Consider the following 26,740-nt stretch of genomic DNA (forward strand, 5'->3'; position numbering starts at 1 on the left):
TACAAAACTTGTGCGAGATGATTAAAATAAATCTTTATTTTTGTCTCTCACCATCTCTTTAAAATGCACTCAGCTTGGAAAGCCTTTTCCTTTTATGAGAAGGCATCAGGCCTTATGACTTTTTATTCACTCTTCAAGTTATTGATTCAACAGCTGTTTAATGAGCATGGCTCATTAGGTGAAAGACAAAAGGTGCATTCAAGTGGCAGTGATCTTAGGGAACAGAAGTCACAAAGCATAGGCTCAATTTAAAAATATCCAGTTCAGTGTATTAATCAACACTCAGCCTTCATTCAAAGGTAAGAGTTTTTCTCCCTCTTTCTCCCAGTTAAGATTTGTAGTTGGCAACCACTTGCTGTCAGAGAAAGTGGTATAGTTGGCTTCTGTCCTTTTGTGTCCCCTCTGACCCCCCAGTTTCCTGTTTCTGACCTTATTGGGTTCTAGATAAGGTGGGGTGGGAGGAAGAAGGAATAGTGAGGAACTAGGATTGTTCTTACGTGGCTCTCTGAGCCTGGTACGTGGTTAAAGCTGGCTCTGTGCTGTGGGCTTTTTAGAGTCTCTTGGGAGGCGCCCATTCTGGCTGCTCCCCTGACCTGGGGGGATGCATTCTTATGCTGGTGGGCTTTATTTGGTATCTTTCATAGCTCCTAGGAACTTAGGTCCACCTACAGTTTCCTCCTTCTAGGGCCTGTTTGGCCTGCTTGAGGACACTGCTGGACTGATTGAAAGATGACCCCACTGTTGCCTCTGGCCTGTGGTCCACCTCTGCTTGCTGGAATTGCTGATTCTTTGCCCTGGTCATGCATTCTTATCTCAGTGATCAACATGGCTTCTCCTCCTCCTGCTCTCTAGAAACCCCGGTACCCCGCTCTCAGGGGTCACGTGTTCATCTCACTCACTAGGCCTGTTTCTCTCTCTTGACCACGGGGGTATTCGTAGGCTCATGATGAGTATAGCAGCTCTGCTTAGCAGTGGAGCTTATTTCCCAGCCCTTGAACACTTATTCTGGGTCCTGGCAAGTTGCTTTTTATTGCCCCCCTTGTGACTGCTGCAGCTGGTTCCTCGTGTGTCCGCCATGTTCCTTCTTTCAGTCCGTGAGTCTCCCTCTTTCTTCCTAAAGCAGAACCAAGATCCAGTTTTGCTTTTACTAGAGATGTTTTATGTCCTAATTAGGATCTTTTTGTAGGAGCTAATGCACTATTGTTGTTTTTATTTGCACGTTTTTCTTTTTCCTTTATTATTATTATATTTCTCTTCCCTTTAGTCAAGTTATTATCTAACTTCTCCAACTTTTTCCATTCTCAACTTGTGGCAGTATCAGTTTTAGTCATGAAGGCAGAACCTACCTTAAATCAAGCTACTTTAAAACTTGCATTTCTATGGAATTTTAATAAATACAACCTGATAAAGAGTATCTCATAAGTAATTTACTCCAGCATTTTTGAGGTGTGCTTTCTAGAACACACTGGTACTGTGCAGGGCTGCTTAAAATTTTTTTTTAATTAAAAAATATTTTTATTTTTAAACCCCAAATTTTATTGTTCAGTTGATTTTTTCCAGCTTTATTGAGATATAATTGACAAAAATTTTATATATTCATGTTGTATGTGATGTTTTGTCATTTGCATACATTGTGAAATGATTACTGCAGTCAAGGTAATTAAAATATCCATCACCTCACAGTTATCTTTTTGTGTGTCTGTGTGTGTGTGTGGTGAAAACATTCAAGATCTACTCTCTAGCCAATTTCAAGTATACAATTCATTATTCCTACCTATGGTCATCATGCTGTACATTGCTTAAGTTTTAGCCCTCATTTAAATTATAATTATAAATGAAAATTATCATTTAATCCTCATTTAAATCATGATTCTCTTTCCCAGACATTTTTCTCAAGATTTTTATGTTATATTGCCACTGTTCTCAGACATTTTCCAATGCTTATGTTACCTTAGTCCCTTGAATGCAGCATGATACAGTGGAAAGAGCACAGTATTAATATTTGGAAAGCGTTCAGAAGCCAGGATGTCCCTAATGTTGTTTTTAAAGATTGATGATGGAAATTAGCACTTCCAAGGCTTATGGGCCCTGCAACAAGGAAATTTAACTTTTTATTAACTCTTTGTTTCTAAGACTTAGTGGGAATGGTTTTCATTGTAGAAAATTTGGGAAGTAAAAGGAGGAAACATAAAATTCCATTTCACTGTGCTACCCAGATTTCATCCCTGTTAGCATATTGGTGTTCTGTAAATTTTTTCGTATGTATGTATGTAAACAGATTTAAAAGCAAAATTGGAGCTACGTACAGTTTCATATTCTGATTTTTTCATTTAACCTTAAATGAATTTGCCCCATGTTATTAATAATGTTCAAAGATGACTTTTAACATTTTTTTGTTTTGCCTTATTACAAAACTGAAACATGCTTGCTGCCAAAAAAATTAAAATATTACACAAATACATAATATAGAAAGGAATAGTCACACGTTACTCTCCCACCCAAATAATCATCACTGCTATTTTAGTGCTCATTCTTTTAGATTTTTTTCTGTACAGGCTCTTACCTGTGCATTCTTTCTCTCTCAGGCACCCACACACACGTGTTTTATACAGACATGGCATTCAAATAAACATTTTGTTGTGCTCCCCTAACATTTTTTAGATACAGAATCATGACTTTGAAGTATTACAACGTGTTATATTTCAGTGTTTTTCTCCAGTTTTTTCCCATTTAAACAATGTTATGGTGAACGTCTTTCAAGTTATTGGTCACATCTTTGACTTCATCCTAAAGAAATGATCACAAACGTGGAAGTATAGTGTCAAAGAATAGGAACATTTTTAAGCTCTTGATCTGTATTGCCAAATCCTTCCAGAAAGGATGTGTCACTTTACACTTTTCAGCAGTTTAGCAGAATATCTTTCTCACCAAACTCTTGTAACACTTGAGTATGATAATTTAAAATGATTTTTGCCAATTGAGAGATTGAAAAATGACATTTTATTGTTTTAATCTGCATTTCTTTGAATGCCTGGGAAAGTGAACTTATTTTCATCTTTCATATTTATTGGCCATTTTAATATATTTTTGAACTGATTTAACTATTTATGTTCTTTGCCCTTTTTTTTTATTAGAGTATTTGTTTTGTTTTTGTTAAATTGATTAGTAAAAGTCCTTTAAGGGTACTAGCTTTTGTCATGGTATATGTTACGAATATTTTAATCACTTGTCAGTTGCTTTTTAATTTTTTTTTTTTTTTTTCTTCCGGTTCGCGGGCCTCTCACTGTTGTGGCCTCTCCCATTGCGGAGCACAGGCTCTGGACACGCAGGCTCAGCGGCCATGGCTCACGGACCCAGCTGTTCCGCGGCGTGTGGGATCTTCCCGGACTGGGGCACGAACCCGTGTCCCCTGCATCGGCAGGCATACTCTCAACCACTGCGCCACCAGGGAAGCCCCCGCTTTTTAATTTTATTCACGAAATTTTTCTCATATAAAGTTTTTCATTTAAATAAGTCATTAAAATAAAGGGATTTAGCTCATAAATTTTATTTAGCCAAATTCATCCTTTTCTTTATTAAGTCCTGGGCCTCCTGAGATCTGTTAAATATTCATTTAATATTTTTGTATCTTATATTTTTCTGATTATATAGGTAATATATACTGCTGGTACAAATTCAGCCTACCCAGAAAAGGAGAAAGTGAAACATGAAATTCTTTCTTCTCAGTCCCAGAACAGTTTGGAGAATATTCTTGTAGATTGTTTTTTGTTTATGAATCCTGTGTGTGCATGTGTGTGTGTGTGTGTGTGTGTGTGTGTGTGTGTGTGTGTGTGATTAATATAAGAGTAATATAAGCATACGGTAAAAATTTATAAAAGGATATAATATGAATTCTCTTCACTAGCAGTAGCCACTTTTAAGTTCCTCTTTCTTTGTTTCTTCTCTTATTACAGCTTTAAATGATGTATTTATGCCTTTATTGATTTGTCAACTACTGGTTCTGCTTATAGATTCCACATAATGAAAGATGAGGAACTTGCATACCTCCAACCTCTCCATGTTTTAGTTTTGGTTTGGTTACCCCTTGTAATGGTTACATTTATAATTTTAAACAATGGACAAAACCCTTTATTTTTATTTTTTTATTTTTTATTTTTATATTTTTTTGCGGTACGCGGGCCTCTCACCGTTGTGGCCTCTCCCATTGCGGAGCACAGACTCCGGACGTGCAGGCCCAGCGGCCATGGCTCATGGGCCCAGCCACTCCGTGGCACGTGGGATCTTCCCAGACCGGGGCACGAACCCGTGTCCCCTGCATCGGCAGGCAGACTCTCAACCACTGCGCCACCAGGGAAGCCCAATCCTTTATTTTTTGATTCATCAGTTTTTGGCACAGTCAGTAGACTACACTATGAAAATGAGAAAAATTAGCCCAAGAACATGTACTTTTTTGTCTCTCAGTTCTTGATTTGTGTTCTATGTGTGCTGTGTGTTTTTATAGCCTGTTCTGTAATGACAGTTAAGCCTTCCATGCTTTGTCTGTAGGTTGATTTTATATAGAAAATCATAACAATAGCTATATTTACATTATTATGATTGTGTATTCATTGTTGAACCAAGGTGTGTGATTGGTGTCATAGAAGAAGATAGAGCCCTAGGTCAGAAAACCTGTGCTACTTCAAGGAGTCTCTTAATTTCTTTTAACATTTCTTCACTACTTAAGTTCACACTCAATTTTTGCTGTTTCTTGACCCTTGCATCATTTTCTTCTCTGAGTCTTCTGTTTTCTCCCCTGGCATCCCTCCTGCAGTAAACGTTTTGGTGCAGAGGACATGGGGGTGAGCTTTCCGGATGCTCACTTGACCATTCTCGTACGTAGTGAAAGACTGGATTTGTAAGTAGCTGGTGTGGGTTTCCTCTTTATTTGTGGGTAGGTCTTTGTCCCCAACAGGCCCGAACCTCGGCTGGCAGGGCCGCCTGTAGGCTCTGTTCAAGTTTGCAGAGCTTGTGAACAGGCTGCTCTCCATATAGGGTGCAGAAGCGGGGAGCAGGAGACGGGCAAAGATGGTGAAAATCCCCCGCTGTGGGCCAGGGTAGGGGGCTTGGCTCTTTGTGTAAATCTTATTCTGAGTGAAGCTGCCCTTCCTCTTACCACCCGCCTCCCACTGTGCCATGTTACCCAGGCTAGCATCTGTTGCGGGAGTCTGAAGATGCCCGAGCTCTCTTCTAGTCTCTCTCAACCCTCAGACCCTTACAATGTCCTCCCTAAGTAGATCGCCACTTTCTTTGGAGAGCATTTCTCGGATTTTATTTTGGGGGCAAAGCCTTTTCTTCAGCTGGGGTGGTCAGATGAATGGTTGTGTATGAGGAAATGCAAAGGAGTGTGTCTGGGGGCGGGGTTTTGTGGAAGGGCCTGGCCCAGCTGCCACAGCAGGCACGTGCGCCATTTATACCGGGGATGGTTTAAACAGGATGTGGGCTCAACACTAAGGGCCATTGAAAGAAACTTAAGATAATAATTCCCTTTTCAGTTCTTTTTCCTCTTGATTGTAACAAAGAGAAAGTCTCAGTTAGCTGCTAGTCTGAAATACCTCTCTAATAGCAGCTAGTTTCCTCTGGTAACGTAGAGAACAGGAGGCAAGCCCAGATCTTTCTGCAGCAACAATATTAATTAGAATTTAGTAAACTGTGTTTATTTTTATAGTTACCACCTACTGATGACAAAGTGACACTCGTTTTGCACTTATTATAGTGATATAAAGTTTCCTTTAAAATATATTTATTTAACTAAAACATAGTAAGATGATTTAAAGAAAACTATTAAACAATAGGATAGGTAACACTGGGATATAACAAAAATTGTGGCTCCGTAATGGGACTGACTGAAGTTTGAGAAATACTGTAAATTATTCTGTTGGGTAATTCTGTTTGCCCATCCTCCTCTCCAGGTCTTGGTATTTATTCATTAGTTCCCTGGACTATTTGGAAGGAGGCATTTCTCTGGTGTTTTGAAGGTCCTTTTATTTCAGTATGACTTTGGGAGGGGGGAAAAGTGGACAGGTATAGGAGCCTGTCATCTTGAACTGAAATTTTGTTGAGCTGTCTTTTTGGTTTCATTGCTTTTATTTGATTCTTGAATCTGTTTAGCATTAATTTTAGTGTTTATAATGTTTAAGTGGGGGTTTTTTGTCCCCACCAACCAGCCAGTCTCAGCATCAGTGGTGAAAGATGTTAGTAGCATCTCTACTCACAAATGGATTAGGTGCTAAAGGCTGTGTACAGGTCCAAACTTAAAAGGATTTAAGCTTGGTTCTCTATTTTAGTAGGCTTTTCCACCAGACAGGAGTGGAAGAGGTTCCTTGTATCATCAAACTCTAAAATCAGACTTGGGTTTCTCCATCTTGCAGATGTATGTTTTGTTTACGTCTTTCCCCCCAATAGACCCGTTTAGTCTACATTAAACATCTGCTGACAGGTAACTCCCTCTCCTGCTTACCTTCTCAGATGTTCAAGTGTATGTCTTTATAGGTACGGTATCCTTACTTGTCAATCTACTTTGGTTGATTCAAAGATTCATAGGGTCTTTGAACATATAGAACCATCCTTGGTTTGTTCTGGAGCTGTTACCATTAGGGCAGCACCTTCACCAGCCTTGGTCTTTACGACTCAGCCTTCTCTTAAATTAGCATTGCTCTGATAGGCATTCACCTCAGTGATGATTCTCTAGGCCAGACTTGGAACACTGGCAGGCCACACAGATGTGTTTTGTTTGAGCTGTGTGTTGGTGGCGAGGGTAGAGGGGTGGGAGGAGAGTCACCTTCCAACATTTTAAAATTGGTGTCTCTGAGACAGAAATCCAGATTCCTCTTAGTTCTTGAGACGATGATCTGCCACACCAGGGCTGAACTGTTGTGTGACAAAAATCCACTGATACGTGCTTTTTGCCACCTATTTCCCTTGTTTCACTGCTACCTGCCTGGCCTCCTTAGGTACTTGAACTTACAACAGATCTTTTTTTTTTTTTTTTTGCCAATAACCACACATTTTCTCTTAAAAATTTTTTTTTCTTTTCTCTTACAGTTTATCACATGGGTCTAGAACAAGCTTGTCTAGACAAGCTTTCTGATTCACTTTTTCAGAGCTGTTCCTACCGTTGAATAATTTATCATTATTTATGTGTAACATTTATAATTTTCTTACTTCTTTTGGCTTTTAAAATTATTATTTCATTTTATTGTATTCCTTGTCTAATTAGCAGTTTTAACAATGACTGCCTTTTTTTTTTTTTTACACTTAAGGAAAGGCTTTATGTTTGTATAAAATCTCCCTAAGAAGGCTAAACCCGAGTAGTGTCCTGCGTAGTGGCAGGACTAAAATTAAAGTGCGGGAGCCTGTTGCCACTGTTGCTGACGTGCAGATCTGACACACTTTTCTCTGGCGTCACGAGCCTTTGTGTGCGGCTCTGTTTTAGAACTTCCTTTTTCAATTTTATTGCTCGTTTTTTTTTCCCCCTAATTCATACTATTGAATATTTTAGATATAGAATACATTCTTGTCTCTAGAGGGCAAATCTTCCTCTTTCTTGCCTTTTTTTCGGAGTTCTTTTGTGGAAACTTCCTAGCCTTTTCTCCTGTTCATTTTCCTGATGAGTTTTACAAGCGTTGGTCCAGTGACAAGTGTTCACGGGCTGCCCTCCCAAGCCAGGCCCCCGGGCCACCTGTTGGGTGAGGAGTGGTCAGTGTAGCAGATGCCCAGGGCCTTCACATTCTCCCCAGTGTGTTAGGAACAGCAGCGGGTTCATGGATGGTTTACAGTGTTTTACTTCTGAGCATCGTAGGTAATTGACTGTCACAAAAATAAACTTGGGACCTTCTGATTCTCGGGCAATTTTATGAATGTCTTTGTGGAGACGGTCACCAGAACGCACTTGGTCACTGAGGGTGTGTTTCATCAGGTTTCCTTCCAGGAAGCTCATAGGCCCGAAGAGTAAAGCAAGGTGGATGCAGAAGGTGTCCCTCGTAGTGCACAGGTTTCTGCATTTTCGTGGACTTACACACGTTGGTTTAGCCCCTTTTTGATGAAAAAGTTTAAGGAAGTGACTTCATAAAACACCAGATCACCCCATTCTTGTGGGACCCCTGAGAAGTTTACCAAATAGTTGAGTAGTCAGAAATAGGAAAACGATCTGGTAGGGTATGGCAGCCCCTCCTCCAGGGGTGTGAACCACACCGGGGTTTTTGATGAGTATACTTTGACACGGTGACTTGTGGGGATGGGCAGAATTGCTGGGTTACTGCCTTTTCCTTCCCCCCATCCCCACCCCCTGCATCTCTCCTCAGCTACGATGCTTCTGTAACAGCCCACATGGCTAAGCTTTGCCAAGACCTGTGGTTAGTATCTTTAGTACCTAAAAGATGCATATTTTTATTCAGGTAGAATTCACATAACATAAAATTCACTGTTGTAACCATTTAAAAGTGTACAATTATTGACTTAACAGCACATTCACATTGTTGTGCAGTCATCACCAACCACTCTCTAATTGCAGACCATTCTTATCAACCCCAAAAAGAAGCGCAGTTCCCATTAAGCAGTCCCTCACCATTCCCTCCCCTTCCCTGCCCCTGACAACCACCAATCTGCTTTGTGTCTCTGGATTTTTAAATTCTGGACATTTCATGTATATGGAGTCATAATATGTGGCTTTTGAGTCTGGCTTCTTTTGCTTAGTATAATGTTTGCAAGCTTCTTCCATATTGTAGCGTGTGTTACTAGCATGTGTCCTTTTGTGACTAATAGTTTGTTGTCTGGATATACCACATTTTGTTTATTCATCTGTTGATAGACATTTGGGTTGTTTCCACTTTTTGGCTCTTAGGATAATGCTGCGATGAATATTCAGGTTTTTGTTTGAATATCTGTTTTCAGTCCTCTTGGGTGTATAACTAGGAGTTGAATTGTTGGGTCATGTGGTAATTCTATGTTTAACTTTTTGAGCAACCAAAAAGATACAAGTGAAGTACTAAAAATAGTAAGAGTGAAAATCCCTTTGGACCATGGACCATGATATAAAGATATCAGATTTCCTTGTTATATATTACAAAAACTTTTTCTTTGGAGTCAGGCAGAACTGGTCCAGATCTCAGCCTAACTAGTTGTGGCTTTGAACCAGTTATTTAACCTTTCTTAGCCTATTTTTCACCTAGAACATTCAGATAACTAAGTATTGCCTCAGGTTTACTATAAGCATTCACTGAGATGGTATTACACAGAAAGTGCTTTTTTTAGCACAGTGCTTGGCATGAAGTAATCCACATATACTGTAATAATTATTTTAGGATAATACGCAGTCACCATAGCCTGATTGCTATTCTTTGCCACAGAGAGATGGCTTCGTACTGCGGTCATACCAAAGAGGTGAATGACCCAAAAGGAAACACCTTAAACTTTGGTGTTTTATGTTGTCTTTACCGTAGATGCTTTGCATTTTTATTTTTATATTAATGCATTGTCTGTCATTCTCAAAATTTGTTACATCCCTATTTTCAAAAGTGGAAGGACCCATTGTAAAGAAGTGACATTTTTTAACCTTCCATTTGATCACTGCTTGGGTTCCTCATGTATGAACCACTTCCTGGCTCCACTCACATGGGGGGCCAGCAGATTGCTAGCGATTTGCCTTATCTCACTGCGTAAGGATTTAATGAAACTTAAGTGAGTTAGTAACTAGTTAAACCAAAATTATTTTTTCTAAGTCTTAAAATATTTTCATAAAAATTTAAAACCTCCCGTGAAGAGATCATTCAGAGATTGCCACTGTTAATATTTTGATAGGTGCTTTTAAAAAACCCATGTATTTATGAACTATTTTTTTAAGAGCATTATTCAATATATAATAATGCTACTGGAAATATTGCACTTACTATTTAGGAACATCTTTCCAAAGCATGAAATATTTTTCTACAACCTAGTTCTTAAAATTGAGTATTATTCCATTTTATGGATAGAACATAATTTATCTATTTTCCTTTTGGACATTGATGTTTCTAGTTTTTTCACTATTATAAACAATGCTGTGATGAGCGTCTTCGTAGCAAAAATCTTTGTTTATATCTGTGATAATTACTTTGGGCTAAATTCCTAGATGTAGATTTTTTTTTTTTGGATCAGAGGGTTTATATATTTTTTTTAAACTTTTGATCAGTTTAACATTTGATAAGTACCCACCACTCTGTGTTGTACCCTCCCAGACTGCCGTCTTTTTATATCTCCATTCACAAGTGCATTTACTTTTGTTACAGAGGGTACCACTTGGATTTCTGTTATTGCTGTTTGTGACTATGTATGTCTTTCAATTAAAATCCACCATGCAGGTGACAGTCTCTTTGGACCATGGATGTCTGTGGCCGCGCAGCATAGGGAGCAGTTTTATTTGTAGTCAGATTGTCAGGGTTTGTTCTTCCACTCCCTGGCCATTAGATCAGACACCTCTTCTTGAACAGCATTCCTGTGTCCTCAGCCTCACCTCTTATTCCATGTATTTCTATACTCTTGTTTGGTGTAACCTGGTCTGATTTGGTAAAGCTTATTTCTCTGTTTTCCCCTTGGGGCTTCTTTTCTGTGGCCACTCTAGACGTTTGAGGGATGATGGATAAAAATGCTTTCCTGTTTCTTCCCTGGGTGATGGTTCTGAGATATATTCACAAGGCTTCTTAGAAAATCCTGTGGGACTCAGCACTTGACAGAAACATCTGTAACTCATAGAGGTGGCCAGCTTCGTAATGAATCCTTGTATTGACTCTCTCTGTGTTTCATTCCCTGTGTCCCTCACTCCTGCTCCCTGGAACCACATTCCAAAATAAACTACCTGCCGGCTAGTCTTTGTCTTGCCTTTTATTTTAAGTGGAACCCAGGCTGAGTCATTTGTGATCACGGACTCACTCTTTGAGTCGCAGTTTTCTCACTCTTTGAGTCGCAGTTTTCTCATATTGTAAATTTGGAGAGGGTCATGTCTACCTCATATAATCCTTTCCTTCACCAGATACTTACTAAAACACTACTATATGCCCGATACTGTCCTGGGTATAGAAATATATAGTAGTGAGCAAGACAAGGAAGACCCTGCCTTCATTGAGTTTACATTCTGATGAGGGAGACAGACACGGAAGGAAACAAAGACAAATTTCAAATAGTGAAAAGTGCTCTGCAATAAATAAAAAGTCATGAGGGAATGCTACTGTGAGGTGCTGTCTGAAATGAGGACCGAGTGGTGAGGACAGGCTGGATGTGGGGAGAACATCTTGAGCAGAGGTGCTGTGAATGGGACTTTGCACTTGCCAAGTGCTCAATAAACGTTGGATAGTATTAGGAGTAAGGTTAGATCAAAGGGATAACCTATCATTAACTACACAGCAGTAGGTGACCAGTTTTGTCTCATGAATGGACAAAAATTGGCTTCATAGAATAAGCACATAATTGTACAGGATGTGAATAGAGTTGTGCAGTACATTTTTCTCTACCAATGTAGTGAGTTACATTGATTGATTTGCTTTGCATTCCTGGTATAAACTTCACTTGGTTGTGATGTATTATCCTGTTTATGTATAGCTGGATTCAATTTGCTAATATTGTGTTGAGAATATTGCAACAAAATATTAGCAAATTGGTCTGAGATATTGGTCTCTTGTTTTCTTTTAACATCTTTGTTTTTGGAATCAGTGTAATGTTGGCTTCATAAAATGAATTGCAAAGTGTTCTCTCCTTTCTACGTGGTGGAAGAGTTTATGTAGGATTGGTATTCTTTTTCCTTTAAGTGTTTGGTACAATTCTTCAGTGAAGCCATCAGGCCTAGAGTTTTCTTTGTTGGAAGACTTTTAACTATGAATTCAGTTTCTTCATTTCTATAGGACTGTTCAAATTTCTTTTTGACTTTGATAAGTAGATTGCATCTTTCAAGGAATTTGCCTGTTTCATCCAGGTTGTCAAATTTGTGGCTAAAATGTTGTTTCTAATATTCCCTTATTATCCTTTAAAAATTATTTTATTTATGATAAAAGTACATACATAAAATTTACCATTCTAACCATTTTTAAGTGTACAGTCCAGTGGTATTAAGTGCATTTCACAATGTTGCACAACCCCTTACTAGCCTATTAATGTCTATGGCATCTGTAGTGATGTCCTCTCCTTTATTCTTTTTTTTTTTTTTTGTGGTACGCGGGCCTCTCACTGCTGTGGCCTCTCCCGTTGCGGAGCACAGGCTCCGGACACGCAGGCTCAGCAGCCATGGCTCACGGGCCCAGCTGCCCCGCGGCATGTGGGATCTTCCCGGACCGGGGCACGAACCCGTGTCCCCTGCATCAGCAGGTGGACTCTCAACCACTGCGCCACCAGGGAAGCCCCCCTCCTTTATTCTTGAATCTGGTAATTGTGTCTTCTCTTTCTTTCCTGATCAGTCCTGCTAGAGGTATATCAATTTTATTGATCTTCTCAAAGAGTTCGTTTTTAGTTTCATTGATTTTTCCCTATTATATTTTGGTTTTCAATTTCATTGATTTCTGCTCATAATTCTGTCTTTCCGTATGCTTGCTTAGGGTTTAGTTTGCTCATCTTTTTCTAGTGTTTTAAAGCTTGTACTCTTTATTGTTATTTGAGACCTTTTCTCTTCCTGTATAAGCATTTAATGCTATAAATTTCCTTCTAAGCATTGCCTTATTTGCAGCCCACAAATTTTGCTTGGTTGTACTACTTTTTATTCTATTTAACATATATTCTAATTTCCCTTGTGACTCCGTCTTTGACCCAGGTATTATTTAGAAGTATGTTGTTTAATTTTCAAGTACAGTTGACCCTTGAACAATGTGGGTGTTTGGAGTGCTGACCCCCATGCAGTCGAAAATCCGAGTATAACTCTGTAGTTGGCCCTTCATATCCATGGTTCCACATCCATGGATTCAACCAGCCATGGATTGTGTAGTGCCGTGGTATGTGCTTATTGAAAAAAAATCATATAAGTGGACCCTTGACATTCAGACCTGTGTTGTTCAAGGGTCAGCTGTATTTGGAGGATTTTCCATCCATCTTTCTGTTGTTGATTTCTAGTTTAATTTTGTTGGAATCAGGGAACGTACTTTGTATGATTTTAATTTCTTTAAATTTATAGAGGTGTGTTTTATGGCCCAGAATATGGTCTGTCTTGGGGAATGTTCCTTATCCATTTGAAAAAAAATGTGTAATTTTTTGTTGTTGGGTGGAGTATACTATAAATGTCAATCAGGTCAAATTGATATTGTTTTTCAAGTCTTCTATATTCTTACTGATTGATATGACAACGTATTACAGCGTGGGTGGCTGGCTTAAACAACAGAAGTTTATCTACTTACAAGTCAGGAGACTGGAAGTACAAGATCCAAGCATTGGCAAGTTTGGTTTTTCCTGAGGCCTTTCTTCTTGGCTTGTAGATGTCTTCTCCCTGTGTGTTCACACAGTCTTTCCGCTGTATGTGTGCATCCCTGGTGCCACTTCCTTCTCCAATAAGAACAGATTGGATTAGGGCCCCACCTTTGTGACCTCATTTAACCTTAAACTACCTCTTTAAAGACCCTATCTCCAAATATAGTCGAATTGGGGGTTAGGGCTTCAACATATGAATCTGGAGGAGGGCGGGGGACATTTCAGTCCATGACACTGATTTTCTGTCTACTTGTGTTATTGATTACTGAGAGAGGAGTGCTGAAGATTCCTACTATACTTGTGGATTTACCTGTTTCTATAAGTTTTTGCTTCATGTATTTTGAAGTCTTATCTCAGCTCTCATATTCTGTGATTCACTATTTGCCCACCTCCACAGTTGAAGAATGGTAAAATGAACACCATATACCTACCACCTAGATTCTGCAATTAACATTTTACATATTTGCTTTATTAAATATCCATTCTCTGTTTCATCAATTTGCCTTATTTTTTGGTGGATTTCAAAGTAAGTTGTAGTCACTTTATCTCTAAACACTTAAGCATACATGTTGTTAACTAGAATTTAATAATAATTTAAAGTTCTTTTTTTGTTTGTTTTGCGGTAAACTTCATATGGCGAAATGTACAGATCTTGAGTTAATCAGTAAATTCTGCTGTCCATAGTAATACTGTATACTTGTCCTGTGATGTGGGACTTCTTGGACCATTGTATATTATCTGTTACTTTCCTCATAGGTTTTTGGGATCTGATTTTTGCTCATCTTAAGAGGAGGACTTAATGGTAGTGTTATCTGAGTTAAGTAATCAGGTCTGTATTTTTAGGGGTTTAGTCCTAAACAGAATTAAAATGATTGTATAAATAGGATCCATTATTAATTCAGTAAATATTTTATTTATTTTTAGTCTTTAATTGTGGTAAAATACACATAACATAAATTTGCCATCTTAACCATTTTTAAGTGTATGGTTCCATGGCATTAAGCACATTCACATTGTTGTGCATTTGTCGCTAGAACTCTTCATCTTGCAAAACTGAAACTCTATACCCACTAAACAGCTCCCTATTCTTCTCTCCCCCCAGCCCCTCAAAACCACCTTTCTATTTCCTGTCTCTGAATTTGACTCCTTAGGTACCTCATAGAAATGGAATCATACAGTATTTATCGTTTTGTGTCTGGCTTATTCCCTTCAGCATAATGTCCAAAAAGTTTATCCATGATGTGGCATGTGAGAACTTCCTTCCTTTTAAAGACTGAATATAATTCATTATATTCTGCTGTATGGATATACCACATTTTGTTTATCCACTTATCCATCAATGGATGTTTGGGTATTTATTGAGCAACTCTTATATATCAGTCACCTTTCATTAGATAAACACTTGTTGACTGCCTTTATGGACCTGATCCTGTTATAGGCATGAGGGATACTGCAGCAGTGAACATATGCAGACAAAATTGTTGCCTTCAAGAGGCTTATATTCTAGTGGGGACTGAGGATGGGGAGATGGACAATACACAGAGAAATGTATTTCTTGATTCCAAATTGCATTTTTTCACATTTTAGTGTTTCTAATATTGGGTTGTACTTTACAGTTGATGCCATCTTAGAATTACTTGACAGTGTTTCTTTTTTAGTAACACCTAAAATAATGGTATATCTTACAGTCAGTTTGAATCATAGATTTGGTGAATCGCTATTAATAAGTCAGTTGTTGATAAGTGCTGTGAAAAAATAAACCAGAACAAAGGGGATAGAGAATTACATGGGGGTATCCACAAATAAGGTGACATTTGAGCAGAGCACGTGTTCAGTACAGGTGATATTTTTTTCATAGCAGGACTTCCTCCCTGCAGGACATAGTGTGTTGGTTCACGTTCTGTTCTCACTCTGGACTGGTAACAGCTTGTGGACTAGTTACTTTGAGCAGCATTGGTATAAAGGGTAGAGCCCTAGGAGGTGGGGGGTGGAGATGGGGGTTAGGGAACAGTTTGCAAGGTGGGCCCAGATCTTGTAGGCATGGTAAGGGCGAGGGTGACAGAATTTTCCATCTTAGGAACTGGCAACAGTTCTACTGGCTCGCCACAAAAACTTTGGGTCATCTTTGATTTCTCCATTTGCCCATACATTATACCCAGTTAGTCAGCAAATCCTGCCTGCTGTACCTTCCAAACATACCCCAGTTCTGACCACTCTCACTACCCCCACCCAAACCACCCTGGTCCAGGCCATCATCATCTTTTGTCTGGATTATTATGATAGCCTCCTAACTGGTCTCCTTTCTTCTATGCTTGCCTTCCTGTAATCTCTTCTCAATTTAGCAACCAAAGCAATCCTTTGAAAACATGTCTGATCATGTTACTCCTTTCCTAAACGTCCCCAAGAGCATCCTGTCACTCTCCAAGGAAAGGTTAAGTCCTTATGGCCTATAGGGTTCTACACTGTTTGCTCCTCGACTTCTTTGGCCTTATATCCTGCCTCTCTGCTTTTCCCTTATTCTACTGTTAGCTGCCTTGGCAGCCTTACTGTTTCTTGATCGTATTGAGTGTGTTTCTGTCTCACAGCACTTGGACTTGCTCTTTTCCCTGCCAAGAATACTGCTCCCCAGATATCTGCAAGGCCCACATCCTCAGGTGTCTGCTCAAATTTCACCTTGTCAGAGGGCCTTCTAATCATGCTATGAAAAAGAGCACCCTTCTTTCCCCACTAGCACTATGTTTTCCCCTAAACCAGGATAGGCTAGTTATGCTGCAGTAGCAAACGGCTCTAAAATGTCAGGGACCTGAAACGACAAGGTTTGTTTCTTACTGCAGGCGTCCCTCCATTGTGAGTCGCCTGGCAGGGCCTGTCCCGTGTTGTCTTGAACTCTGGCGTCCGGCTCGTAGCATAGCCACCATCTTGATCACTGGCCAAGGGAAAGGCCATTCACTGGCTCTCCAATATTTGCCTGGAAGTGACATCTACTATGTTGACTTGGCCAAAGCAAGTCACATTGCCATATGCCACTTCAGTTAGGGGCAGGTGTGGGTGGGTAGCAGTCCTATCTTTTATCTGAAAAGAGAGCAGGAAATCCATGGTGGGTAACACAGCCTCGCTCTTTACCCCGCTTAATTTTTCTATAGCATTTATTTGTATCTGACATATTTTCCTTGCTTTGTGTATTTTCTTTTCTCTGCTGTCTAGACTGTAGGTACCACAAGGGGAGGGACTTTGTCCATCATTTGCTGCTATACCCCAGGACCTAGGATAATGCATGGTCTGCAGTAGTAGGTGCTTATTAATTGTAGAGATATGAGTGAGAATACCAAAGCAAACCATTCATTTGTTCATATGGCGGCATGTAAGCCATTGGGAGTGTGGAGCAGGAAAGTTTGAGGAAAGAGCACACTTACTAGAGAAGAGCAGTAGCATTCCTGGTCAGTGGAGAGTGTCAGTTTGAGATTTGAGACCATGAACCTACAGTGGAATCATGCAGGCAGCAAGGAAGAGGCAGGAATGAATAAATAATGGGACCCATTTCACAAGGATCGGTGAAGTCCAAGTTGAAGGAGGAAACCTTCAAGGTGCACCTCTGTCACCTCTGCTCCATCTTCGGTCCTGTCGGAATAATAAGGGAGGAGCTTGCCTTTCACCAAGGAGGCCCAGTCTCCTGGGATTGTGATTGCGGTGGTTGGAGCAGTTTTCCCTATATTCATTCATTCCTTTTTTTTTTTTGTGGTACGTGGGCCTCTCACTGTTGTGGCCTCTCCCGCGGCAGAGCACAGGCTCTGGACGCGCAGGCTCAGCAGCCACGGCCCACAGGCCTAGCCGCTTCGCGGCACGCGGTATCCTCCCGGACCGGGGCACAAACCCGCGTCCCCTGCATAGGCAGGCGGACTCCCAACCACTGTGCCACCAGGGAAGCCCCTTATATTCATTCTTTATTTACTTCTCACTACTCTTGAGGTAGTGTCTCTTATCTTCATTTTACAGGTGAGGAAAACAGGCTGAAATTGCTCGCGTTAGGACTTAGGTTGGTCAGGCTCACAACCACGGTGCTTTCCGGTACATTTGGGGTACTAGGTGGTGGGGACTCCGTTTTCTGGGGGGCAGGGAGCTCCGTTAGCTCTTAGATTCCCTGGAGCCTCGATTGCATCTTGGTCATGAAAATAGTATGCAGCCACTTTACGGATGGTTCCAGTTTAGCTGTTTGTAAGACCGTACCAGAGAGGAAGTAGTTGGGCTATTTTTATATATGCAAACAAGTGCAATTACCACACTACCAACCATAACTAGTAGATTCACTCCCCATTGAAGTGCACCTCACACAATCTGAGAATGTCTCTGTCTGAAAGTGTCCGTGACGCTTTCCTGTGGTCTTGCCTGTTGATGATCTGGACATTTCATTCCCTCAAGGAGCTGTGCTAGGCTTTATGGCCAACATAGAGGAGAGAAGGCAGGTGGCCTCCCTCGGGAATCTTTAATGTAGTCGGGAAGGCAAAACAGGTTCCAGACCCTGACTCCTCAACTAGTACCTGGAAACGGGGATGCAGGTTGGGAGAAGAGCCCCTCAGGCTAAAATGGGAGAGACTGATGTAAGGAAGTGGGAATTGAGCTGTTGTTTGAAGTCTGCGTGAGCCGATGCAGGGGACACGGGTTCGTGCCCCGGTCCAGGAAGATCCCACGTGCCGCGGAGCGGCTGGGCCCGTGAGCCATGGCCGCTGAGCCTGCGCGTCCGGAGCCTGTGCTCCGCAACGGGAGAGGCCACGGCAGTGAGAGGCCCGCGTACCGCAAAAAAAAAAAAAAAGATTTTTTTTTTAAGTGAAAATCCCATAGTACCTTTTTTTAATTCATATGTATGGAAAATGTAACAAGTATTAACATTTTAAATAATCTGATTTACTTAATGAACATTCTGATATGGAGAGGAAACGTCACTCTTGAAACACTTTTTCCTCATATAATTTCAAATTATTAAGAATTAAAAACATAATACTTTATAGTTTGATTTAGCCTATCACTTCTCTACTCAAAGGTTATTAAATCTTACAGTCTGAGCCAGTATTACCACCACACAACTGTAAAATAAATTTACTGATGATAACTCTATAGAATTTACTCCCTGTATTTGATGTTACAAACTTTAGGGTCTTTGAGATATGCAGGATCCTTGTATGTAACCGGCATAAACCCCATTATTTGAGCTCTCTTAATTGCTTTTGTGATTTCTTTTTGTTTCTTCCCACAAAGACCTGCTATGTGCCTTCCATAAATGCATCTAGTAAATGGAGAAATAAACCGGGATAAAAGCTGGACATTCTTATTATCTACACGTTTTCCACACAAGATAGATTTTTTCAGAGGCTCCTTATAAGGGTTTTCCATTGGAACAGGCAGGTCCTCATTGCTGGTTGCCTGTTTATATTGTGAACAACTTCTTCTCCACAGCACTGCACGAGCCCCAGAATCTGTGGGGCAGGCAGCAGCCGTTGCGCAGTGCGGTAACGTTCTCCTTCCTAGCCCACTGCAGAGGGCTACCATAGCTGCATGGTTCGTTGCTCTTCCTCTGCGTGAGATTTAGACAAGGCTCCAGGGTGCCTGTGGTGGAAAATCTCAGCAGACCACTGCAGGCAGCAATGTTAGCACTTTTAACCGCTTCTTAAATTTCTTAAAGTAAATGTTTATGTACGTGAATCCCAGTCATGCTCAGGAGCTAACTGGTCAGTTTGATAGAAAACGTACTCCGCTGTCTATTTCTCTATACTTTGGTGACCGTTTTCTGAAAAGGTATTCCATGGAAGTAAACTTGGTTTGGTCTCGGCCTGCATCAGCCGATTTCGCTTGTTTTCCAGTGCCCTTTGATCACTTACCTCTGCAGGAAGATGTTTTGAAAATATATGTTAATAAGAATTAAATTCCAGAGTGTGTGAACTTTGTCTTCATTCTAATTCAAGAGAAGTGAATTCTCTTGCTTTTCAGTCGTGTGGTTTTTAAAATCTTAGGGACAGTCATTCTGAAAGCAGTTTTGTTTTTCCCTCCAGACAAAGCACCTGTGTCCAAGGGTCTTTTACTGGTCCCCAGTGCCCTGTCCCTCCTGCTGGCCCTCCTCCTTCCACACTGCCAGAGGTTCTTTGTGTACGACCTTCAGGCAGTCAAGGACGACTTCCAGGTGAGCTCCGCTCCACTGGCCTCTGGGAGGGGAGAAGGCAGGCCTTCTTCTTTGATTTACCTTTCTTCCTGCCATTCTTAGTCTCTCAAAGCCTCTAAATTTGTAAGAAATATTATTTATTATTAATATTCCACTAACAAGTAACTTCTTTAGTTGTATTTATTGATAATTTCAGCAAAGCAGGTTATAATGAAGCAGTGCAGTATTTCCTTTTACACATCTCTTTTCAGCTTCAGTTTTTACTCATGGAAATGCAATTTTTAATTTCAAGAGAATTAAACAATGTTAAATGTGGTTTTTGTATGATTAGCATGCATACTTAACATTTTCAAAAACTTGCCTCAGTTTGAATATCTGTTAGAGGAGCTAAGCTCTCTCAGCTCTAATAGATTGAGAGTCTGTGAATTACTTTTATAGTGGTAGTTAAACCAAGTAGGAAATTTCTCTTGGGTTTTTGCTGGTGGGAAGAGCAGAAGTCTGTGGCTTTCAAGATTTATGGGTTGATCACATGAAAAATGCTGGTGCTGGGTCTTGTCTGTGAGTTGGAGTGCAAAAGGGGTGTTCCGGTACCATTTCCAGCTCGGCAGGGATTTCCCCACACCAACAATAAGCAATTCTCAGACACCAACTTGGGTGTCCTACAGTTGAACTCAGTTCTGATGCCATCTTCCCAGAGAGCATCAGATTCCACAGGGTTAGGGCTCAGTCCCACAGGACTGCCCACTGCGCTCGCACTTCAGATGCCAGTCACCAGCCCAGGTAGTTACTTGGACTTCTGACCGAACGGCTATAAATCAGAGTTGCCACGACCCCCTCCCTGGGCTCAATTAATTTGCTAGAACAGTCCACAGAACTCAGAGAAACATTTTATGTACTGGATTACCAGTTTATTATTAAAGGATATAGATGAACATCCAGATGGAAGAGATGCATAGGGCAAGGTAAGGGGAAGGGGTGCGGAGCTACCGTGCTCTCTCTGAGCCCCACTCTCCTCAGATCTTCACATGTTCATCACCCAGGAAGTTCTCAGACCCTGTCCTTTTGGGTTTTTATGGAGATTCATTACGTAGGCAGGATTGATTAACACTGGCCATTGGCAGTTGATCCACCCTCCAGCCCCTCTTCCTCCCCGGAGGTCAGGGTGTGGGACTGAAAATTCCGACCTTCTAATCACAAGGTTGGTTCCCCTGGAAGCCAGCCCCCATTCTTAGGTGCCTCCAAAAGTCACCTCATTAACATGATAAAAGACACCGTTATAGCTTTCTTCACTTTGTAAATTCCAATGGCAAAGACCAAAATATATTTCTTATTATAAATCACAATATCAGAGAGTGTTAGTGCAAATTATGGTTATAACCTGCCACTTTTCTTTGCTAAATACTCGATTAGCCATTTTAAGCATGATAATCCATTCTTGAGCACTGACATCTTTTCTTCATAGGGATGTCATTAATGCCATTGCTTAGGTGGGCTTTGCCAAGTTCCTGTGATTCAGTTGTTTATCCATACTGCTGCTTTCTGTTGGAATATAATAGAGCTTCAGTATGATTTCAGTTGCTGTAATACAATGATTCTTAATCCTGTCTGCACAGTAGAATCACCTACATAAAGTGTTTTTTTTTTGTGGTTGTTGTTGCCAAGACCTCACCCTAGACCAGCTGAGTCAGGGAGCCTAGTGGTGGGGCCTGGGCATTGGTGTACTTTTTTAGAAAGATCCCCAGGGGATTCTAGCATATGGCCAGACCTGAGAACCACTGCTGTAAGGCAATGTCAGGGCCCTGTGGCCCTGAGTTCGTACCTTTCTGTTTGGAGGGTTAATTTGGTTCACTTGGCTAAGTTGGCAACAGTCCCCTTCTCCTGCACCACTTTGTGGGCATTTGTGCTCTAGAGGTGGGACCTGCCTGGATGGAGGACAGTCACCCTCTGTCTAGGACTGCAAATAGCCACACTCTCCTGGCAGAACCTCTTAAGGAGCCCTCAGTGTGCATTTCTAAGAGCTGCTACAGAGATATGGAGAGTTTCAGTTCTACCTTGGGGAATCTGAGCTTAGAGTATTAAAAATAAGCAGTATAATGTAAACGTAGTAAATGTGCCAAGGAAGAGACCTGAACAAACCTTACTCCTATTTGTTATTCTTTTTTAAATCCCCATCTAGATTTGGCGGTTGATTTGTGGAAGAATAATTTGCCTTGATTTGAAAGATACTTTCTGCAGTAGTCTGCTTATTTATAATTTTAGGATATTTGAAAGAAGATATGGAAGCAGAAAATTTGCAGTAAGTTTTTATGTATTTTCCCTTTACTACTTAGGTTATAGAAAAAAATGTTTCTGTTTTCTTGTTTTTAAATAGTTTTATTTTGTTAAGCTTGGTGTTTCATTAACAATTATCTTTTTATTACATGATCCTCTGTCTGATTTGGAACATGGACATTAACCAAAGAAAAAATTTAAATTTAAGCGATTAGCATAATAAAATAATAATGATGATAATAGATAATAATATCAGTGTGAGTGGGCAATAACTTTTTTTTTTTTTGGCTGCACTGAGTCTTTGTTGCCACACGCGGGCTTTCTCTAGTTGCGGCGAGTGGGAGCCACTCTTCGTTGCGGTGCACGGGCCTCTCATTGCGGTGGCCTCTCTTGCTGCGGAGCACGGGCTCCAATCATGCGAGCTTCAGTACTTGTGGCTCACGGGCTCCAGAGCACAGGCTCAGCATTTGTGGCGCACAGGCCCAGCTGCTCTGCGCATGTGGGATCCTCCTGGACCAGGGCTCGAACCTGTGTCCCCTGCATTGGCAGGCGGATTCCCAACTACTGCGCCACCAGGGAAGCCCAGCAATAACCATTTTAATAAGGATTTTTATTTTAATAAAATTCTAATCACTTATTTTGCTTAATGGTTTGTGTATTAGTTGTAAAAATAAGTCATGCTATAAATATCTTTTCTTCAACATACTTAGAAATTATGGAAGTTAATACATTTGACCAATATGGTTTTACTCCCTCACTTTGAAAAGTCTGTTCAAACAAAAAACAAACTTTAAAAAATAAATATATACCTGAGCTGGTTCTAATTAAATAAATGTTAGTTTATTTTTAGAAGACTCCTCTCTATAATGTTCTTCCTGTTTTATTTTTAGTCCTTTCTGCTGGGTTCCTGGGTTTTGTCGGTGGTGGGTGACTTTATCCTCGTTGAAGCTGTGCGGTATTCCTTTGGTATCACTGCAGCCAGGAATTTGCCTTCTGGATTGTAAGTAGCTCTCAAATATTAGCTTAATTCATAACTACTTAAATCTGACTTAAAGCATTATTATACATGAAAGTCAGTAAGAGAATATTTTAAACTTTTAGATATAGTAAAATTGATTTTATATGTAAAAATTCCAGTGTATACTTAACATTTTCATTATGTTCTTGACACAGAATCTGTTTTACACTCTTTTTTTTAGCTTTCAAATCTCATATTTTAGAGAATTTTTTTTTTTTTTTGCGTTACACGGGCCTCTCGCTGCTGTGACCTCTCCCGTTATGGAGCACAGGCTCCAGACGCGCAGGCTCAGCGGCCATGGCTCACGGGCCCAGCCGCTCCGCGGCATGTGGGATCCTCCCAGACCGGGGCACGAACCCATGTCCCCTGCATCGGCAGGCGGACTCTCAACCACTGCGCCACCAGGGAAGCCCTTTAGAGAATTTTTAATGAATTTTCTCTTCTGGTCCTGAAGATAGAATTGTGTTTTCATAGTGAAATTTTGTCTTTGTAACTTTGTTAACTAATTAAACATAAAAATACAAAATTTAATTAATTAGATGAGGAAACAAAATTTATTTGTCGGAAGTTAAGCTTCTGAAGAATGATGCTTTTCTTAAATTATATTGTTTATATATTTCCACCAAAGGTAAAAGAAAATCAGTATATAGGTTATAACTTTGTAGCCAATCTGCAGTGAGCAACCTAACTCATAGAGTGTCTGTGCTTTCATATTGTGTTGGTTTTCTTTAAAAACAAAATGAGAAAACATGTATTAATTTAAGAAATAATTGGCATTTAGGAGCAGAGTTGTTAGCACATATAAATGCCTTTAAAGCATCTCTGAATTAAGTTTCTGAGATGGTTTTTAAGATATGAGATACTATAAAATAAAGGTAACATATTTAAAATTTGTGTGTACTAACTTCAGCCTTATTTTAATTTTCAGTATATATTTTTGAGAACTGTTAGGCTATTGCAAGTACCTTGATTTAGATTCACTTTGGATCTCTATTTTTAAAATACGGTCAGTGATCTTATAGCTCTCACACTTACATTGTTAATATTTATGGTAATAGCTGCCCTTCGTGGGATTTACTGAATTATTGGCATGAGTATTGATGTTTAGTTGTCTTAATAATGTATGATTCTGAATAATATTTTAATGGAGACACATAAAGTTCTGTGTCATAATTATGCAGTTTTTTAGTTTTACGGGTTGTAATTGCAGTTAGACTGAGAAGTTTAAGTTGACTATTCTGCTATTGTGGTAAATAGTGTAGTCATTAGGAATGATTCCATGTTGATTCAGAAAAGAAGTAGCATTACTAAATCATTAGTTTTCCCCTAACGTTTCTCATTGAGGCCAATTCTTTTTGGTTCTTTATAAGGCCTACTGAGTTGTAGAAGGGTTATGTGTATCGTGTATGTTTGTGTTAGAATAAATTTAGTGGATGGGTAGTAACATAGCTTTTAATTCTTATTTACATCGTCCCCTTGTGTGATGACTTTTTATTTTCTATTGCACATAGAGTTGAATGATAGTTATTTCTTTGAATGAATGACACTTTTTTCTTTATGGAATCGTGACTGGTACATATAAGGAAGATTGATTCAATTTTGAAGTTGGTGGCAATGTTTTTACTAATTCTTAAGGCCAGAAGGCTTTTACCTATTTAAATCTTAGCTAGTAGCAAGAATTGAAAATTTGAGTAAATCCAAAAGTTATAGGATCCCCTTTGAAAGACAGTGTGAATGTTAATTCAGACATCACCTGAATGAGAAAATATTTCTCTTTCCTTTTAAATCATGAAACATTATAATATGGCTTTTTTGAATCTTGACGCGTTCTCAAACATAGACTTCTTGGAACCTAAATCTTTACTTCAATAAACTTTGCATTTTGTAAATATATCTTTTATTTGATGGTAAGCAAAGCTTCAAAAACTCAGGAGAGGAAACATTTTTAGTCAATGTGTTTTATAATTTGCAGTGTTTTCCACATAATGTCTTGTTACCTTTTTCTTTCTCATCAATGCCAAGTTTACCTGCACTTCCTGCAATTCTTCACTTCCTATTTAATTCTCTCTCTCTCTTTTTTAACCTCACCACTATTAAAACTTCTCTTATAAAGGTCACCAGTATCCAACTAATTTCTAAAGCCAGTGGCTTGTTTTCACTTGTCTTATCTGACCTTTCAGTGGCACATTAAATGCTTTTGACATCCCATTATTTCATGAAATAACCTGCTCGCCTGAATCCTAGCACCCTACTCTCTCCTGGACCTCTTTGACCTCCTTTACTCTTTGCAGCTCCTTTCTCAAGCTTACTCCAGGTGCTCTCTCTGTGCCGTCGCGTCCACCCCCATGACTTCAACTACAGTTAGCATCTGTTGTTTGTTTCCCAGCTCTCTGTTTCCAGTCCATATTGCTTTCTTGATCTTTCTTCAGTTATATTTCCTAGTGACTTCTAAGACTCAAGGAAAATTCATCATGTTCAGAAGCTCTTACCTCCTCTGATCACCTCTCTTTTTGCACTCTCATCTCCTCCTCCTTCTGTACTCCTTATTTTAATTAATGGCATTTTCATCTACTCAGTCATCCAAGCTGGAAATCTTTCCCTCTTCTCATCAGTGGCGTAGGGCACCGACTTTTATTCATTCGAAGTCCTATATAAGTCAGCTTTTCATCGCACCTCCTTGACTCCTTCTGTCATTATCCCAGTCTTAACTAGTCTTTTCTTGCCTAGATTTTTGCAGTAATTCTCCAACTAGTCTTCCTATCAATTCCAAAGTATTTCATGCAATGTTTTCAGAAGTTATCTTTCTAAAATACAAGTTTGACCATGCTAATCTTCCTTTTAAAAACCTCTAAGTCCTTATTTTCTTCAGAATAAAAATCAAGCTTCTTCAAGGTGGCATCAGGGCCGTCTAGAATAGTACAGATGGCTTAGGCTTTGCCATCACATAGCCCAATTTACCTGAGATTCCAGCTCTGCCGTGTATTATTTGTGTGTCATCTTGAGCAAGTTACTTCTCTCAACTTCCCTCATCGTAAATTGGGGCTCATACTCTGTAATTCACAGGGCAGTGGAGGGAACTAAGTAAGGTCACCTATGCAGACATCCTAGCAGTAGCAGCCTCCCCACCCCATATATTGTTGTTTGTTTCTTTCCCTTCAAAGCCCTCATAATCTGACCCCAGTCCAATGTTTCAAGCCACTCCCCCATCAGTCATTCAGCTTTCTTAACATGCTATGTATTTGTATTCTCGTACCTGCTGGTTTTCTTTCTGCACCCTGTTGCCCTTTGGCAGGACTAATTGTCCTTTTTTTAAATAAACTTATTTATTTATTTTATTTATTTTTGGCTGCATCAGGTCTTCATTGTGGTGCGCGGGCTTCTCATTGCGGTGGCTTCTCTTGTTGCGGAGCAAGGTCTCTAGGCCCACGGGCTTCAGTAGTTGTGGCACGTGGGCTTCAGTAGTTGTGGCACATGGGCTCAGTAGTTGTGGCTCGTGGGTTCTAGAGCACAGGCTCAGTAGTTGTGGCGCATGGGCTTAGTTGCTCTGCAGCATGTGGGATCTTCCCGGACCAGGGCTCGAGCTTGTATCCCTTGCATTGGCAGGCAGATTCTTAACCACTGCGCCACCAGGGAGGTCCCCCCCGACTAGCCTCAAGTAGAGTCTGGTGCATACTCGGCTCTCAGTAAGTGTTTATTGAATGACTATAGTCTGTTTCCAAAGGAAAATGAATTTAGAGTAAGTGGGGGCTGATGGCAATGGCCTTTACAGCATCCTCAGGTGCTTGCTTCTGCAAATTTTGCTCTGCATCAGTAACAGTGATGAGTTGAACATAGTTGTTTGTGTAGGAATC

General features: G+C 40.1%; 2 protein-coding genes across 2 annotated transcripts in view; one reads left to right on the plus strand and one right to left on the minus strand.

The window, feature by feature from the left end:
• UBAC2 (UBA domain containing 2) overlaps positions 1–26,740 on the plus strand; it is a 153,479-nt gene that overhangs the window by 3,467 nt on the left and 123,272 nt on the right. Inside the window, exons 2-4 of the mRNA XM_082859690.1 lie at positions 19,494–19,621; positions 21,777–21,896; positions 22,762–22,871. Coding sequence (XP_082715816.1) covers positions 19,494–19,621; positions 21,777–21,896; positions 22,762–22,871 — 358 coding nt within the window. The remainder of the gene's footprint in view (positions 1–19,493; positions 19,622–21,776; positions 21,897–22,761; positions 22,872–26,740) is intronic.
• LOC309974932 (small ribosomal subunit protein bS18m-like) lies at positions 18,374–18,993 on the minus strand (the record flags this gene model as incomplete). Its single annotated transcript, XM_082859779.1, has 1 exon — positions 18,374–18,993. One exon carries the CDS (start codon positions 18,991–18,993, stop codon positions 18,568–18,570), a length of 426 nt encoding a protein of 141 aa, XP_082715905.1. The 3' UTR covers positions 18,374–18,567.

This window comes from Leucopleurus acutus (assembly GCF_964270905.1).
Source record: "Leucopleurus acutus genome assembly, chromosome: 18".
Lineage (NCBI taxonomy): Eukaryota > Metazoa > Chordata > Mammalia > Artiodactyla > Delphinidae > Leucopleurus > Leucopleurus acutus.